This window comes from Melozone crissalis, unplaced genomic scaffold (genome assembly GCF_028551555.1).
Source record: "Melozone crissalis strain CALT ecotype California unplaced genomic scaffold, PUWL_Pcris_2 ptg000016l_1, whole genome shotgun sequence".
Taxonomy (NCBI): Eukaryota; Metazoa; Chordata; class Aves; order Passeriformes; family Passerellidae; genus Melozone; species Melozone crissalis.
This window is the reverse complement of record NW_026535794.1, coordinates 31761676-31779360: the sequence shown is the minus strand read 5'-3', so window position 1 is coordinate 31779360 and position 17685 is coordinate 31761676. Positions and strand designations below refer to the sequence as shown.

The 17685-nt window shown below is 39.0% G+C and overlaps 1 protein-coding gene across 4 annotated transcripts in view; it reads right to left on the bottom strand.

Moving 5' to 3' along the window:
• Positions 1-388: 388 nt before the first annotated feature.
• Positions 389-17685, bottom strand: part of ABCB5 (ATP binding cassette subfamily B member 5) — a 73930-nt gene continuing 56633 nt past the window's right edge. For all 4 annotated transcript variants that reach the window (XM_054273782.1, XM_054273783.1, XM_054273784.1 and 1 more), the window contains 14 exons: positions 16100-16261; positions 15398-15631; positions 13294-13440; positions 12684-12788; positions 11805-11882; positions 11219-11302; positions 9101-9304; positions 8316-8416; positions 6945-7085; positions 6291-6447; positions 3844-4041; positions 2725-2931; positions 1633-1779; positions 389-1104 (listed from right to left, as the gene is read on the bottom strand). In XM_054273782.1, coding sequence (XP_054129757.1) covers positions 907-1104; positions 1633-1779; positions 2725-2931; positions 3844-4041; positions 6291-6447; positions 6945-7085; positions 8316-8416; positions 9101-9304; positions 11219-11302; positions 11805-11882; positions 12684-12788; positions 13294-13440; positions 15398-15631; positions 16100-16261 — 2163 coding nt within the window. In that variant the 3' untranslated portion in view covers positions 389-906. The remainder of the gene's footprint in view (positions 1105-1632; positions 1780-2724; positions 2932-3843; positions 4042-6290; positions 6448-6944; positions 7086-8315; positions 8417-9100; positions 9305-11218; positions 11303-11804; positions 11883-12683; positions 12789-13293; positions 13441-15397; positions 15632-16099; positions 16262-17685) is intronic.

Sequence of the window (17685 nt, the reverse complement as noted above, 5' to 3'; positions counted from 1 at the left end):
TATTATGCCTATTAAAAAGAAAGGAACTTATATTGAAAACAACTTTTCCTTTTATCTTTATTTTAAAGAAAAGCTGTTTACATGGCTGACAGGATTCCACTCCAATAGATGCCATCCTAGCTCCCCACAAAACTTTTGAAATTATCTTGATGGATACAAAGAATGACTAAATTCTGTTAGGTCAGCATTTGAAAAATACTAAACAAAACAATGGTATCTTTTATGCAGTTTATTTTGATATGGAAAGGTTGTAGCTATTATAATTATTGTCTGAATTAGAGTATTGAATATCCAAGAAATGTGTGAAGCACAGTAATATGAGAAATGTGGCAGAAAGTAGGGGAAAAAACCAAACTCGTGCATCAATATTCTTTTCTATGTAATTTTTTTTGGAATCTCAGTTTTCAGCGATTATCATCTTTAACTAAAGAAGATTTTATGACTTCATCTGGCTGATGAAGAAACCCAAACAGCAATCACAAGCACCAGCTTTTTGTTTATCCATGATGCTTAACTACTGTCATACTCTGTTATCACCTTGGCCTATGGCAGCTGCTGTGGGCCAGGGTTTGGGGGAACAGGGAGAGCAGGGCACCCATCTGAGCGGTGGGTGAGACTACACCAGGTGTGACACCCTGCAGAGCACATCACACACCAAACTTCTCAACACATTGAGTCCCTAGGACTCCTCTGTGCCTCTTCTGTGACCCAGCACTGGGCATGCAATGCTCATCCCCATGGATGTATGGACCAAGGGCTACACTGGATACAGCAACCAGGCTGCAACACAGCTCCTGCTCGGTCAGCACAAACACAGCCACAGTAATCCTCTGTAGAGATTTTAATGTCTACCATTAGAAAACCCAAAACAAAGTAAAAAGAAACCCAACAACTCAGTAAGTCGTACTAATTAGAGACTTGTGCATTTACAAGGGCATAGTAGTGTCCTTCCTTGGCCAGCAGCTGGCTGTGGGTGCCCTGCTCGACCACCCTGCCGTTCTGGATCACCACGATGATGTCGGCTGTCTGCACAGTGGACAGGCGATGAGCAATGACGATGCAGGTCCGACCTTGCCGGGCGTTATCCAGGGCTTTCTGGACAATCTGTCCACAGAGAACACAGCAATACTGTTAGTACTCAAAAAGCCTTCCCTTGTCCTAGGAACTACCTTTGATTTCTCACTCTCTTATCACCTGAATACATGCCCCACAGATATACAGGTCAGGGCAAACAGGAGACCTTTACTCAACAGGATTTCTCACTGAGGTCAGTGAGCCAGATCAAACAAATGTGAGACATGGAGAAGTTTGTTCTTGGGCTCCCAGCTTGGGACAGAAGACAAATTCAGCATTTAATATCAAATACATCTGATAGGAAGACAACTGACGCATATCAGATCAATGTGGAGTTTTATGCTTAAAGTTTCAGGTTTTTTCTACTTTTTATTCAGTAAATATAAACATCTTTCTAGTATAGTTCAATTCAAACCTTACACGTGGAAAAGCTACTGTGATACACCTGACTTGTTTCACAATTGAGCATTTGTAGCATGTTTTCTTTAATTTTATTCTACAGAGAGCAACTAGCCATGCACATAGGCATAAGTATTTCACATAACAATCATTATTCACCTTTTCACTTTCAGTGTCAAGAGCAGAGGTAGCTTCATCCAGAAGCAGAACAGCAGGATTACGAACCAGAGCACGGGCAATTGCTATTCTTTGTTTTTGACCTCCAGAAAGTTGTGTCCCTTTCTCACCCACCCGTGTATTATATTTCTGGATATTAAAAAAAAAAGATCACCAGTGAATACTTTTAGAGAAGGAAGATTAGAAAAATAAAATTTATTCCCGGCTACAAAAGTTAAGCATTTTCATCTTGAAAGAAAGAATACTGCAAGTGGTTTTAAGAAAGCTAAGGCTTTATAAACATTGCTAGTACAAGCAGTTATATATACAGCCACACATACTCATAGCCAGTCTGAAAATTTACTCCTCAAAGGCTGGAATAGGTCTTGAATGGTACCAGAAGTGTGGCATCCAAAGACAGTATGTTCATAAGATTACCTAACAATTTAATTCTTACTGACATATTCACAAAGAATTTGAAGTTGCAATGCCTGTCAATTAAGAATCTCAAACATTATTAGTAGTAATGAAAATGAAATCTTTTTCAGCATTATTGCCTCAGTTACAGGTACCCAGAACTACAGTGAAAGCAAGATATCAAAGCATTTTTTCTTGTTAGAACCAAATTCTTGTCAGGCATGAATGTCAAATGCCATGCCATTCACTTTTGATTTACTGCTCCGTTTTATTTATTAAGAAAGACTCTCTGTGCATATCCATTCAGTTAGAAATGGACTACTTTATTTTACTAAATTTTTTAAAGAGAAATGAAATGTTTTTATCAGAGTAACTTGAGGAGTTTCTGCTGTCAAAGGAAAAATATATAAAAAAAATTATTATGAACACTTATTCATAGAACATCCTCTCATTTCCCTCTCCTCACCCCCCCAATATTGTGGTTTGTATACCACTGTAATTATGAAAAAATTGACTTTTTTTTAACAAACTAAAAAGGATTTTAAGCTTGAAACTCACTGACATTTAAAAACATAAAGACTATTATATTAGGGAAAACAAAAGTGAGCGTTGCCTTGATATCTCTATATCATCCCAAGTGTATGATCTCACTGTGAAGAGAAGATCACTGTATCTTACCTCTGGCAGTTTTTCAATGAAGGCATGAATATTTGCTGCTTTAGCTGCTTCTTCAATTTCCTCCTGACTAACCACCCTACTGTTGTCTCCATATTGGATATTTTCAGCAATGCTGCAGTCAAACAAAATGGGCTCCTGTGACACCAGGCCCAGCCTGGACCTCAGCCATTGTAGATGCAGAGATTTGGTATCAAATCCATCTGCTAGCTAGAAAAATCAAGAGAAACAGGATGCCAAGCTGGCTATTGAGCTCATCCACACATATCTGCTGTAAACAGGAAACGTGAATTCTAAGACAAAGCCCATTATGTGCTATTTTACCAGATGTAATCAGGTAAAATTTTGCATGCTAAATGAAAATGAACCAGCGGAATGGACAAAATATTTTCTTGCATTAGTTTTTAATTTTGTGTTTTGCTTCCATTTGCTAGCAAGCAGAAACAACCGGCAGATAACAGATGGTTCTTGTGGTCCTTCCAGCCCTACTGAGCACAAGAAGCACCAGGAAGCTCATGGGAAATGCTACCCCTTGCCCCTTAAGAAGCTGAGCACAAAAATAAATATTCTCAGCTGTAGGCCTTTTGATCTTGCAACCTTCAAAGGAGGTTTCTTTCCACCTTTTATATCCATTAAGGGTTGTATCAAAAAGCCCATTGGGACTTCCTGTTGGTGAAACAATGACATCTAGTACATTTGTGTTATCTGAAGCATGTATCTGTCTCTAATGCGTTAGTTCATATCAGCAAGAAAACTTACACATTGACAAGCAAGATACATTATTGTTACGCCCTGTCTGACCAGGGTGTGAGGAGCCTTGGGGAGGAAATGCAGCCAGACCTGGTTGTTCCTTTCCCAGGCAAGATCTGTGACCTGAGGATGCACGCTGTGCCAGCATGGATGCCACTGCTGCTACATGTGGGCAAATGCACAGGGCAGGCAATGGCAGGGGTTTGGGGATCATCCACAGATCCACTGGAGGCACAGCCTCTAACTCACACCTCTAAAAAAAGACATCCCAACAGAGGGACTGCCAGGCTTGTCAAAAGCCTCTGAAACCTTGGCAGATAAAGAGTTCTGTAGGTCTAATTACTATTAATAGCCACACAAACCTATTCTTACCACTTGTCCTTCCACAGGGTCATAAAATCTCTCCAAGAGCTGAATGGATGTGCTTTTGCCACAGCCGCTGCTTCCTACTAATGCCAGAGTCTGTCCTTTTTTAACTTTCACATTAAGTCCTTGCAAAACCCGAACTTCTGGCCGTGTTGGATACACAAAATGGACATTTCTGAATTCAATGTTGCCTTCAAAATGGCTCTGAAAAGGAGTAGAGAGTTCACATGCTCATATTAACATTTATTAGCCTTAACTAAAACAACACTTGTTAAGACTTGGTTATTATAGTGAGAGATACAAGAAAGTTTGGGAAGGTGTTTTCAAAAGTGCTTTTGAAATTCTTTTAAATGACATATTGGACTGAGCGTAGTATCACTAGTTATAGGATGATCTTCAAGTCACTACATCCTTCTGGAGAAGTTTTCTGCATCTCTTGATCTCTTGTGTCTATTTTTCACTTAATCTTTGAAAAGAGTATCACAGAAGCACAGAATAAGCTGAGGTGGAAGGGAGTCTCCAGGATCAGAGTCCAACTCCTGGCCCTGCACAGCACCATTCCCAAGAATCACACCATGTGCCTGAGAGCATTGTCTAAACATTTGAACTCCGTCAGGCTTGGTGCTGTGACAGCTTTCCTGGGGAGCCTGTTCCAGTGCTCAATGACCCTCTGAAGAAAAGTAGAAAATATCCAGATTTTTCATTTCTAATACATTTAATTGAGATACTTCTTCTTGTGATATAAACTGTGTCATTTGCTTTCCTGATCTTACCCTGCAGGTAGCACAGCTTGAACAAATGTAACACAAGGTCAAAATCAGAGATTAAGATAGCAGAGCTAAATTCTTCAGTAGGTTATTCTCGAGCACAAAGGACAAGCTGTGTTTAAAAAAGCAGTGATAGTTAATTAGACATCCTAGGCAGGTTGATATTTAAGCACAAGTGGAAGAAATGGGGACATGCCAAGACTGTCCTGTTCTTTGGGGTATGAGCCAGCCCCTTGTACATGCCAGCAGCACCACTAACACGACCCTCTCACAGCAGGTAATAACCTAATTTGATGGACTCAAACATTTTCTTTGCTAAGCCATAGTCATCACTGGCAGTTAACTCCAGTCTACAATAAAAATGTTTTCACTTAAGTTTTATTTTACTGAAGACCTTCTGCCAAGTCTTTCAATGTCAGAGAAGCCTTGTTCAAGAAAAAAAAAAAAATATGCAAGCATGCTAAGAACCTTAAAGGCTGAAAATCCGATATATAAGCTTGAAGTTATAGAAAACTGGATTATGGCTTCCTGAGTAGGAGTTACTGTCTAAACCTACATGGGAAGTTAATTTTAAATTTAAATGAACCTGGATGTGCCATTGTAATCCTTCCAGAACATGTAAATTGAAAGCATTACATGCAGAAATTTGACAAGTGCTGAGGTCAGGCTGCTTAATGACAAGGCTCATTGGGGATTTTTGAGTATTTTCTGATTTTCACTTTTTATTGGTTTTTGCTTGTTGTCTTTCCTCCCCCAACTTTAGAGCAAACTAAATTATTCATTAAGCTTGTTTTGACTTCACAAGAGCACATTTTTAATTGTAAAAGTTTCCACAGATGGAATAGGATGGCTTTTGGCAAAGTGCCTGTCTGTAAAGGAACTAATCTCTCTTATTTACATAATAATTAGAAAAAATGCATTAGTATTTTATTTCTCCTATAAACCCTTACAAAGACAACAAAACTTTTATTGGAAGTGACATTATCAGTGTTTTGCTGAAGCCATTTACACTGTGAGTCAGTAGAATGAAAAGTATTTTTTAATCATTTAGAGAAAAAACTATCTTAAAGGCCATACACTTTTGTCCGAAACCCAGAAATAATACGGTCCCTAAATAAGTTGGTGCCACTATATAGTGTCTGTCTTTTGACAGAACCATAGAATGGTTTGGATTGGATGGGGCCTTAAAGAACATGTAGTTCCAACCCCCCTGCCATGGGCAGGGACACCTTTCACTGGACCAGATTGCTCAGAGATCCATCCAACCTGGCCTTGAGCACCTCCAGGAATGGGTTATGCACAACTTCTCTGGGCAACTCATCCCATCCTCACAGGAATCTTTTCTACCTTTTTCGAGTATCTTATCTGAGTCTACTCTCTTTCAGTCTCAAGCCATTCCTCCGTGTACCATCACTACATGCTCTTGTAAAAAATCCCTTTCCATCTTTCTTGTAGGCTCCCTTCAGGTCAAAATTATGTCAGCCTAATTCAGCATCCTTTTGGGATACCCTAAGAAATAGGCACCTGTGAATACAATTGCTGAAAATAATTATTAATTTAGTTTGTTACAACCTTTTTTTCCTGTGAAAAAAGAACACTCCTTCCAAAAAAATACACCCAAAACCCCAAAGAAACAGATCTCCAATATCCTGCCAAGCTTCCATGCAAAATAACACCAATCCTTACCAATTTTTCACCTTGTTCACTGTAACTGTCAATTAGAGGTTTTCTGTCCAAAAGCTGAAAGATTCGTTGAGCTGACATTCGAGCTTTGCCATAGTCTGGTGCCATGGAAGAAGACTGCCCAACATTTATAGCTGCAAATATGACAGCAGAGTAGACTCTAAAAAGCAAAGGACAAAGCATGATTCATTCCAGGTTGAACAATGCATTCGCTTCCTGCTGCATAGAACATGCCTTCAGAATAAAGCTTTTTAACATCTGTAGGTTATGATATTTCTGGAGTTCCTCATACTCCAAGATGTCATCCAGTACTAGGAAGGTCAGCTTGCTCCCATAGCTACTTTATAGCTGGACAGTAGTATCACATCACTTTTCTTTTCAACACCCTCTGCCTGGAAGGGATGTCAAAGGGCAAAGGCTTCTCCAAAGTAAATGTGCTGAGCTTGCTGCTCACTTTTGCTGTTTCACTGCCCAGGGGAGCACCTTTCCCCAAAACAGCCCTTATGCCCTAAGAAAACTTCCAACCAGACTGAATTCCTGGATTCCCATGCTCCATTATCTCTGTAATTTGATAAAATAATTTGCGTGCATTGAAATCACTACACTGCATACTAATTTTGAACTTTTTTTTTGTTTTGTTTTATAAAGTATACTCACATAAAGACACTTTCAAAGTCGGTCAGACAATTAACAATGAGCCATGCTCCAAATCTGAAGACTGCTGCATTAATAAAATACTCTGAACTTTGAGATATTCCATAGGTAAATCCATAAAAAGGAGCTTTTCTCAGAGATTTTCTGATAAAAGAAGAAACGTTCCATAAATGACTTGTAAAAGAGAAACAACAGACACTGGTTCGACTTCTGGAATAAAATCTTCAAGCAATCCAGCTCACCCTCAAAACCACAACAAATCAGCCCACAACACACTCACTCACAAACAATCCTTGCCAGACCCTAAGACCCCCTGGCTTCAGGACATAAAACCTCCCTTAGGACAGAAGGCAATGAAAACCTTGATCCTCAGTCATGTTAAATTGAATCCCCTTCATTTGCTTTTATAGCAGGACAGGTCACTAGAGCAGTTAGTTAAAATGAAATAATTAATAACTACCCCATATGACCCCTTTTATTAAGAAAACAATTAGGCTGGCCTGAGAGCTGCCTGCAGGCTTCCACCAGCTCACCCCATCTGAGCAGAGCATGGACACGTTGCTGGGTATCCGCACTAGAATTCAGACTATGCCATGATTTCTCAATCTATCCCTCTGGAAGCATTTCATTTTGTGTAGCTAATTGAACACACACCAAATAAGAATCTGGTGAACTCTCTGTCCTCATTGTTTAGGATGCTCTCAGAGGAAGAGGAAATCTCCTTTCTAGTTTGAGCTGTAAATCAGACCCGTGACAGTCCAAGCAAGCATCCTGCCCAAATCCAGGCTCTTAGCAGTTCACCAGACATTGAATTTTAACACTATTTTGGTTAAGGACAAATTGTGCAATACATCACTTTCAATTCCTTCTTTTACATTAGAAGTAATTTTGATTTTGGGCTATTTTATTTAAATAAAATGGAGCTAGAAACATCTGGCAACTGAATTGATTCAAATGCATTTCAGTAGAGAAAAGACAGTGGGATGTAGTGGATCAAACAAGGGAAATGTATGAAGTTCTTTTCAAGGTTCCAAAGTCATATGGGGGGAATAAAACTTGTTTATGCTATAAAGGGTGTGGTGGAACTATCAGAGTGAACATATATCGCATATTGTAGGCAAACGCAATATTCTATAACACATATGCAGAGAATGCAGCTTCTTAAGTGTTTGCATTATAAAAGATAAATCCTGCAAACATTATTTCACTCTACATTTAATAATGTATATTAAAATACAGAGATTATACAAATTCCAAAGCTATATGAACAACTATTGATATTCTTCCCAGTCTTTTGAGTATTGGCTAGGTTCCAAGAAAGTTATTTACAGTAAATCTGAAAGATTAAAGTGCACTGTAAAGAAAAAAACCCACCTATAGGTATGATTCAAACAAGCAACATATCTTTCATAAAATGCTTCTTCCTTGGTCAGTGAAGCTACAGTTCTTATGTTTTCAACGGATTCTGTTGAAATCTAAACAAATAAGAGGTAATCTCTTACAACTGCAATCTGCAAGATATCTTCTGAACACTTGATTTCTTCTCTAGCATTTATTATTTTAGATCAGAACGTGCTTGTTTAAGAGTAGTGATGAAGATGAAGGAAAGTCCTAAGCAATGCAAGTATTCATCAGCAGTGTCTTTCCTAACCATGGGTTGTGGCCCTCATGAATTAAACCAAATTTAATAAAATGGGGACAAGCACTAGGAATCTGGACACAGCTTGCTCTTTTGCATGGACTACTTCTGCCTCCTAGAAGACCACTATCAGGTGAGTGAAGGCAGTACTCTGAAACTCTTGAGCACATTAATGGCTTGTCTTTATGACAGAATAGAAAGGTATCAATGCTGCAACACTTCTGGCTGCAGCAGAGCAGTGCAGAGCCATATTGCTCACCCTAGGCACCAGTGCTGGGGCTGCTTCTGCAGAAGCTGCCCCTGTCCAGAAATCCACTATGGAGGCTTTCAAATGCATTTTTATATTCTAATTTGCAGATGGTTTGAGTTATCTGCATTTTGCTTTTCTTGAAGACATATAAATATTCCTCTCAATACCCTTAATTTATCTTGGACAATTGAGTCAGCTATAGTATAACTACAGTGTTGTCCTTAAAAGTGATTTCACACAGAACGCTGTAGTTAAAACTGAAGAACTTACTCTTCCAGCCTCTTCCAAAGCTTTTTGGTCTTCTGCAGCATGACCAGACATAGAGCTGGCATTCACAGCATTTGCAACAACAATATAAGGAATGCAGGCCAGGATAAGCAAAGTCAGCTGCCAGCTGTATACAAATGCAATAATGATGGCAGTCACAAGGGTAAAGGCAGTCATAGTCATCAGTGCAAGTCGGCTTCCAGTTGCCTAAGAAAACCCCAGAAACCCCCCAAATATATTTAATTAGATTTTTAATTTTTGTTGCTTAAATTACAACTTCAAATTGCTGTAATCAAGGCCACAGGTTTGGCTGGAAAATGAAATCAGGTGCGATCACATGTGTGGGCATTATGCACCAACTTCTGTAACCACTCCTAGAGATTCCTCACACCTGCCAGCATTCAGGCCTTCAAGAGGTATTAGTAGTCTAGAGAGTTGGACATGACAGTTGTTAAATGAAATGTATCTGGGACTTCGCACTCTACCCAAGTTAGAGAAAATTGTGACCACTGTGAGAGTAGGGCGAGTTGGCAGTTCGATGTCCAGCAGTAGGCGAGAGTGGCTTGGTTCTGACAGCAGCCAACCACTGAGACCGTCCACACTAACAGTGGTGAAAAAGATTCATCCTCAGCTTCTTACATTGCTGCACTTGAGGTTATGTTCTTAGAGAAAAGAACTCTGAATTAGGCCACCCTGCAGAAATGTTTTATCTCAGTGGGATAATGATTAGGAAAGACTAACTCTGACTGAAGAATTTTCACCTCCTCCCAGCCTGTATAACCTTTTCACCAAAAACTTTTTGAAATGAGAGTTTATTAGCATCCAGCATCCGGGTGGGCTCTGATCTGCAGAAAGAACTTCTGCAAATAGTCCTGTGGAAATAGTTCATCTTCCAGACCTTGACATGGTGGTAAAAACAAAATCTCTTTGGGTGGGAAGCGAATAGTCTTCTTTCTTTTGCCAAAGAGTTTCCTGCCCTGAAAAGACTTTTCTTGTTCCATAAATTTAAAATATTAACAATTAAACCAATGCCAAGGTGAATTGTTGCCATATGTTCTAGGGGTTGCACATAAAGATGGATTTGGAAACTTCAACCAGTGCAGTATGAGGCATGGTACTGTCTTACTGGTACTCCAGACATCACAGTTGCTCTGGAGATCCATTCATGCCTTGATTGGATTGTTTTTTGTAGTTAGGGAGCTGTGTGCACCCCTCCTTTTCACTGCTCTGACAGGGCGATCGACTTCATTGCCACTGAAGCAAACAAACTTTAAAAGATGACTAAATTTTGTCAAAGACTATTTCATCCCTGCAAATCCACAATGAAGGCGGGCTGGAGAGAAACAAAAACCTATGGAGACTGAAAAATGTGGGGATTAAAGGATTAGAGATGTACAAATATGAAGGGGGAAAAAATACACTAGTAAACCTTTCCCTACAAGTCCTGCAGGGATTTGCTTTTCCCCACAAAGAGACAGAAGTGCTTGGCAGATTGTCAGGTTCTGTGGGCGAGGCGAGAAGTTGGAGGAACTGTGCAGAATTTGCCATATTCTCTCACCAGTGTCCAGTGGCCACCTCTCTTATACCAGCTTCTTGAGTAGCTCCCTTCTTTGGCCATTGCCCTCCGTGGCACTTTTAAATTGTTCTAGCCTATTTCTTACTGTTTGTGAAGCACATTTTGTGGCAATAGGAAGGCTTCACTCACCTTCAGGCAAGTAAGAGTTTGTATCCTCTGCAAATGCAACCCCTTTGTGGCATTCAGGTGACACCCATAAGATGATGTAAAAACCTAGGGTCCAGTGACTGCGATCCAAGCATATATGCAGATTTCACTTTGCACAGCGAAATGCTCGACAGTTGTTATATATTTAGCCCAAAGTCTGGCAGGGAGGTACATGAAAGGTACAACTATCAAAAATCCAGCTGATGTTCATGTAAGTTACCAGCTGAGAAACCATTCCCCATGTGTCTGTAGCATGCTGCATATAAAGGCATCTACCAGTCTGTGGGGTAGATTTCCTACTTTGCTTTCTGAAATAATCTTGGAGTTCCTTGCCAATTGAATTTAATATTTGTAAGGAAAAAGACATTTAAAAAACACACATAAAAGAATCAACATACGCCTTTAACTTGGGAAGCATCTGTTGCAAGACGAGTTAGCAGAACACCAACAGCATTTTTCTGGTCATCATACCATCCAATCTCCTGTAAGAAAAGATATTGATTTTTGTTTCAAAAAATTACATGAAAGTACAAAACAGGATGTCTAACTGAATATTCTCTCTGAATGTTCTCTCCAAGTAAACGAAAAGAAAAAGCTTAAAAAATACAATTCTTTTGTGGACATCTAATTGCTCATAATCAAAGTGTTCTTGGCTGTGATGTTTTCCTGAACGTGCCTATTTAGAAACTTTTATTATAGTCCCCATTTATTTAGACATTCCTTGGTCCTGAAGAGGTTAACTATTCTCTTACAAATTACCTATCCCATCAGCTACAGAATCATAGATTACCCTGAGTTGCAAGGGGCCTACAAGGATTTGTACATACAGAAAGGAAAGGAAGATCTTTTATTTGCAAAGGCTATGGTAGGGTTCTCTTTTCTTCCAATCACCAATTTACCGATCCCTTTCAGATGTTTCTACAAACAGACAGGTTCTTGTCCACACCCATTTCTCTCTCAATATCTTAACTGCCTAATTCATACCTGCCGAAGTAATGCTCTGAAGGACAAAGAGCGCAGTCTCATTGTTAGGGTTTCCCCAGACTTCCCAAACACGAATCCCTGGGGGAGGAAAACCAGTCACATTTTCTCATCTGATGCTGTAACTGTTTATAAATTTGCACAACAAAAGCAATCACACCAAGAAGCTCAACAAAAGCCATCACACAGCATCATTCATATTCCTGAATCTGAAACTTGATTTTCTTACAGAAAGGAAGTAACATAGCAAAGAAGGCATCTATATATTACACACTTGTATCACAACCACCCAAGCAAAGGGAGATTAAAGTTTTCTAGTCAATCTTGCACACACAGACAGCAACACTAAAATATAAATCAATCTATCTAGTGATTGGGCTCCCTACCCTGACTGTGACCAGAAACATTCACTCACAGCAGTCATTCTGATGGATTTTTTATGATGTGGACATCCGAGAGCATGCAGTGCTTTCTGCAAGCTTTAAGAGTGCAGGAAATCATGGAATTTACATGATGGTATGAAAAGCACTGTTTGCAATGGAAAGAGTGACTATGTTTCATACTTACTTTGGCAAGAGCCTATAGACTAGTCAGTGAGAAATATCAGTATTAACTTTGACTTTTAAGGCCAGACCCTCAACTTTGATTTCAATCACATTGAATTAACATTTCCTTCAGTGGATTATTTAAACCAAGAGCAAATATAGACCCATATCTTTAGGTAAACATTAAATCTATGTATCTCAGGAAGACCCTGGCACTTGTGCATATTTTTGTAAGCTCTGATTGGGTTTTTACTTCTCAGATTGTGTTGATACGAGTTATACCTGCAGCCTGCTGGAGAGGTAAGAGCTTTTAAGAGTTCAGTGTAGTGACACTTACTTGGATTATGTATGCTGCTAAGATAATCACTCCAAGTAAAAGAAATAGTAAAGAAAGCAATACTGTGTTTTTACTTCTTTTTTCTGGATCTGTCTCTTGAAAAGCCTATGAAAAGAAAAAAAACCACAAAAATGAGTACATAGACAAGTATCCATTACATAAGCCAGCCTTCACCTCAAGAAGCTTGTCTGCCTACTTTAATCTCTTTTAGCAAGTATCCTGGATTCTAAAACCAGTCTGCAGTCAACTTTCTGTTGAGGACCAAAAAGATAGCCTAACTTTCCATTTAACCTACATTGCACTAATTTGTTCTCCCAGATCCATCAATGTTCCTCCTTTCCTCAGCTAGTCAGACACAGTTCCACCATCCTCTGCTTCTAGAGTCCCTTCAACATTCTTCAATGGATGTATTTATATGAGTTAATCCCACTCAAAGACTTACATGGAAAGAAGTGAGTGGTTGAGCATGAAGAAAGCTCAGGACTGCAACTTCCAGTTGTAAAAAAATTCCACCCAAACAAAAAAACAAAAACCACCCCTCACCCCAAAACCCCCAAAGAAAGAAACCAAAAAAAAAAAAAAAAAACAAACCACCAACTGAAAAACTTACCCCAATGATTTTTGCAAATATAACAGCAAATGCAGGATGGACTGCACCTATGACAGCAGCAGCAATCACTCCCAGCAGTACATAGAACCACTCAGGTTTGTTCAGAGCCAAGATTTTTAAGTAAGACACAGCAGGGAGATTTTCTTCCTACAGGAAAAACGTTGTAAGCTTTCCTTGCAAAGTCAGAGAACATAAAATTCTCCAGACAGTGGGTGTCCATTAGGCCTTGAGCAGTGAACTGTCTTGGTAAAATGCGGAAAGCACTCTCTGTGCACTCGGATCAAGCAAACATGCTGGAGATTTGCTGCTTTGCTGTTTCATGTCCTAGAACATGAACTGCACTGTAAAAATGCGCAGGCAAAAAACTTAACAAAAGGCTAAGTCATGAGGGGAGAGGGGCCAGGACAGTTCACTGAAAGTCAGATAGGACTGGTCACCATGAATGGCAACTAATATTTCAATCATTATAAAGGACTGAACATCTCACAGTTCAGAGGACAGAGACCCCACCAGTCCAGCTAAATGCCAGTGGGCTGGCAGTAGAACAGTTGGGTAGAGAGGTCATTTTTCTCTTTGGCAAACTATATCCAATGAATCATTACCAAAGCCAGGAATGAGGCATTTGATAGAGTCAGTTAGCCTGTTTGTGCTTTCAAGGCACAAAAAATGTTCTGTCTTGCTTAAACACTTTATTTAAGTGCTTATGCCTCCAAAGGGATATTTCTGGAAAAGTAAATAATGAAAGCATCAGAAATGAGGCAAAATATTAGTCAGGATTATAAGCAATTTACTCTTGCTCCCTGGTTATTTTATCCTGCTTTTTAGATGCTGAATGAAGGTGGCTAAATCTCAACTATAAGAGTGGGCTGATTTTTTTTCTGAAATAATTACAGCTGCTAGATGTTCGACTTCATTTTTTCTGCATGTGATGAATATTGTTTTCTTGAGCATGAACACCCACTACTTCCTCTAAGGTCTTAAGCAGTATTAATAGACAGCCAAAAAGTATATTTTGAAGTTATACAACATTTTATATGAGAATGGGAATGGGTCCAGCTAGTTCTTGCTATTTGAAATATTCATTAGCTGGAAGATGAATTTTAGAGAGGAGGAAAATCTACAGATAAAATCATACTAAGGATTTCATAATTATTTTAAATATTTATTACAGATGAGATCCTAATTTCCACAGACTTAGAAGACTTAATGGTTTTACTTTGGAATTTATATTTTAGTTCTTCACTTCAAAGGTCTTGAAATCAGGCAAAAAACTCCAAAAACTAAACAAAAAATGCAAGCGACCTTAATATATTAAATCTCTCTTCCAATATGTTTAATGAAAAAAGTACTACAAAATAGAAAACAAAATCAAGTTTCTGTTGAGCTGCTCATCTCAAGTCTGTTCCAGAATGCACTAGAAATCTGCTCTTTTTGATGCTATGAGCAAGTTTTACTCAACTTTGAAATAAAATAATTTTCTTAACCCCGAACTTCCTACATGACTTTTATTGATTATGTCAATCAAGTGGTTTTATCTGTAAAAACCCTGCAAAACTGAAGAATATACTAAACCAGAAAGAGTAACATCTCTTTTAATGGAAATGCTCTTCAAAATGTCAAGGATTCGATTCTTTTTTGGTTTTTTGCTTGACATAAATGCAGTATGATACTCTAAAGTGCCTTCAATTTGGGTGCGCACACTCCAGGGATTATTTGCAACAGTAATATTGCATCCAGCAATATTTGCATCAGTAAGTATCAGGGAGTAAAGAACCTTGCTAATGAAATCTCATAACTAGCTTCAATTAGATAGAATTAAAATAAAGAATTTTAAAAAAAAAATCTGTACCACTGAAATAATTCTCTTAAATTGTACAAAGAAATGTACAAATCAATAGCAATTTTTTTCAAGTTCCACATTAACTCGGTAGCATTAAAATGAAGATCTTTGTTAAGACAAATTATCCTCAGTCTGGTGAGTACTGACTGCAATAGCACCTGAGTAAAGGTTGCATAAAAGACAGCTGCCTAAAAGTAATCCAAGTTGCGTGGTTTTTGTTTATGCTTACATCTTAAAATTCTACACTGAAGTTCTGATACCAACCTCCACCTCCTTTTGTTTCTTCTTTTTTCCAAAGGGATTTTTAGATGAACTCTTCTTGCTCTTATATTTGCTGGATCTTCTTCGTATGCTGCCTTTCTCTGGTATCACAGAGGTTTCAAAATTATTTTGAAAAGTCAACTCTTCCACAGGATTTATGTTTTCCTCATATTTCTCAGCTCCTGAGCCTTCAGTATCTTCTGATGTGCCATCATCTTGAACATCGCTGGTACAACCCTAGTGAGAATTCAGGATGTACATTTACAAGGCATTTTGACTAGAAAGAAAGACTTTTTTTTTTTCTCCTGAATATTGCTGTTTCAACTGTATAACTGTGTATTTGTCTATAGGCCACATATATTTCAGTCTGCAATTGCAGGGCAGTAGACTATTTGATTCTGATTTTGTCCCCCTCTTTTCCTTGAAAGCCATCTATGGAATCCACCTGGAATCTAACACCTCTATGGCTATGCATAACGATGCAGTCTGTGCCTTAAACTCACTTATGTTTTTGTCATATTGGATTACATATACAGGAAACACTTTTGGGTAAAACCCCCAAGAATTCCAAGCCTGTGTCGGTGCCCAGACTAAAATAACTGAGCAGCTGCCAGCTGGATAACATGCAGGAACTAGAGAGAAAATAACTCCACCAACCATTTGACAACTTTGTGAAATGGAGAAAGAAAGTAAATTTGCCTTTACCTGCTGCATTACAAGGGAATAGTAGACTCCTTTCTGCAGCATCAGTTCACTGTGTGTCCCCTGTTCAACCACAACACCTTTCTCAAATCCAGCAATAGTGTCAGCAGTCCTGATGGTAGACAGTCTGTGAGCAATCACAATGGTGGTACGTCCAGCCCGAGCCTACACAAACACACAAAACCCTGTTACAGTTAAGTTGTTCAAGAAAATAGCACAGAAATAAATTTATTTTAGTCACCTGTAATATATAGTAAATTGAAACTTTAAAAATACTTTTCTTTCTTTTAAAAGCAAAGATTGTTATTTTTTCCTGGCTTTGTGTCCTTGCTTAGCAGTTCAAGGACAGTTTCATTTGACTAATTTAGACAGAGAAAGCCACATTAGTCTTTTAGACAGGCAACAAGTATTAAAGACCATAATTAAAGTTTATTTATTATTTGGCTTTTATAATATTTGAACTGTTTGAGCTAAAGTTGCTCACAAAGTGTTTCCATATCCATGTAAGCATGACGGGGAAATGCCATAAGAACAGTTAGATCTTTCTGAAAATAAAGCTTGGATAACAAATATATAAAGAGCAGATATTTTCTTTGTCCCTGCAAACTTTTGGAAGTACAACATCAGCATAATTGCTGACCAGACTTAGCAGGAAAGCATAGAGGAGCCAACTTGCATCAAAAATGGGTTTGAGCCACTCCCTTCTGAAACAAATTTATTTGACAATAATCCTACTGGGATTTGGCAGGAGGAGCCGCTGAATTCTCAGTTGGCAGGTGACATGTTCAACCTCTCTCCAGCACCCTCACACAGAGCAGAGGCACACACAGCCCCCATGCAGCAAATGAGCACAGGACACCTTGTGACTGCTGGAGAGGCTGGCTTCCCTCCACCCTAATGCCTGGAGCAGACGGCAGCTTGGCAGGAGGAGAGATCCAAAGGAACCTCATGCAACAAGTATGTTCTGTGAACCTGGAACCTGCTGGAAGTTTCTTGCTACAGAAGTTGTACATCATATGGGCACAGGAGCAGGGGCATGAAGATAATGAGGCCATCTGCAGTAGAGGACTACTACCATGGAGGTTTGAATTCTTCCCCCTACACCTGCCATTCTCATGGACCTGATGAAAGTCACTCCCAGGAAGTTTGCCACAGTGTGGTTTTTATGCCTCTGGCCTAACACACAAAGCCTCACCACTGCAGCTGGGAGCTGTGATCAGAACTAGCAAAATGCTTTATAGGGTGCAAAGTTATCTAAAACCAGCTGGCTACAAGAAGTTTCACATGAATGCCTTGAAACAGTGAGTGTTCATGCGGTTAGCATCTCTGCTCCTCAGCTGTAAAAATAATGAACAATAGTAGCACCACTTTTTCCACTCAGGGATGCTGAAATGAAATTTGGAAATCTCATTAGGGGACTACACTGATGGACATCAAAATGCTGTGAAAACATGACTAAGTTATGATTCAGGGCTCATTTTGGTGTATTCTGAGAACATGAAGAAGGATGAGAAAGAGTTCACTTAATTAAATGACCTCCCTCTGCTATGCACTCAATGAAATAATAAACTTCTAGAAAAGAAAAATAC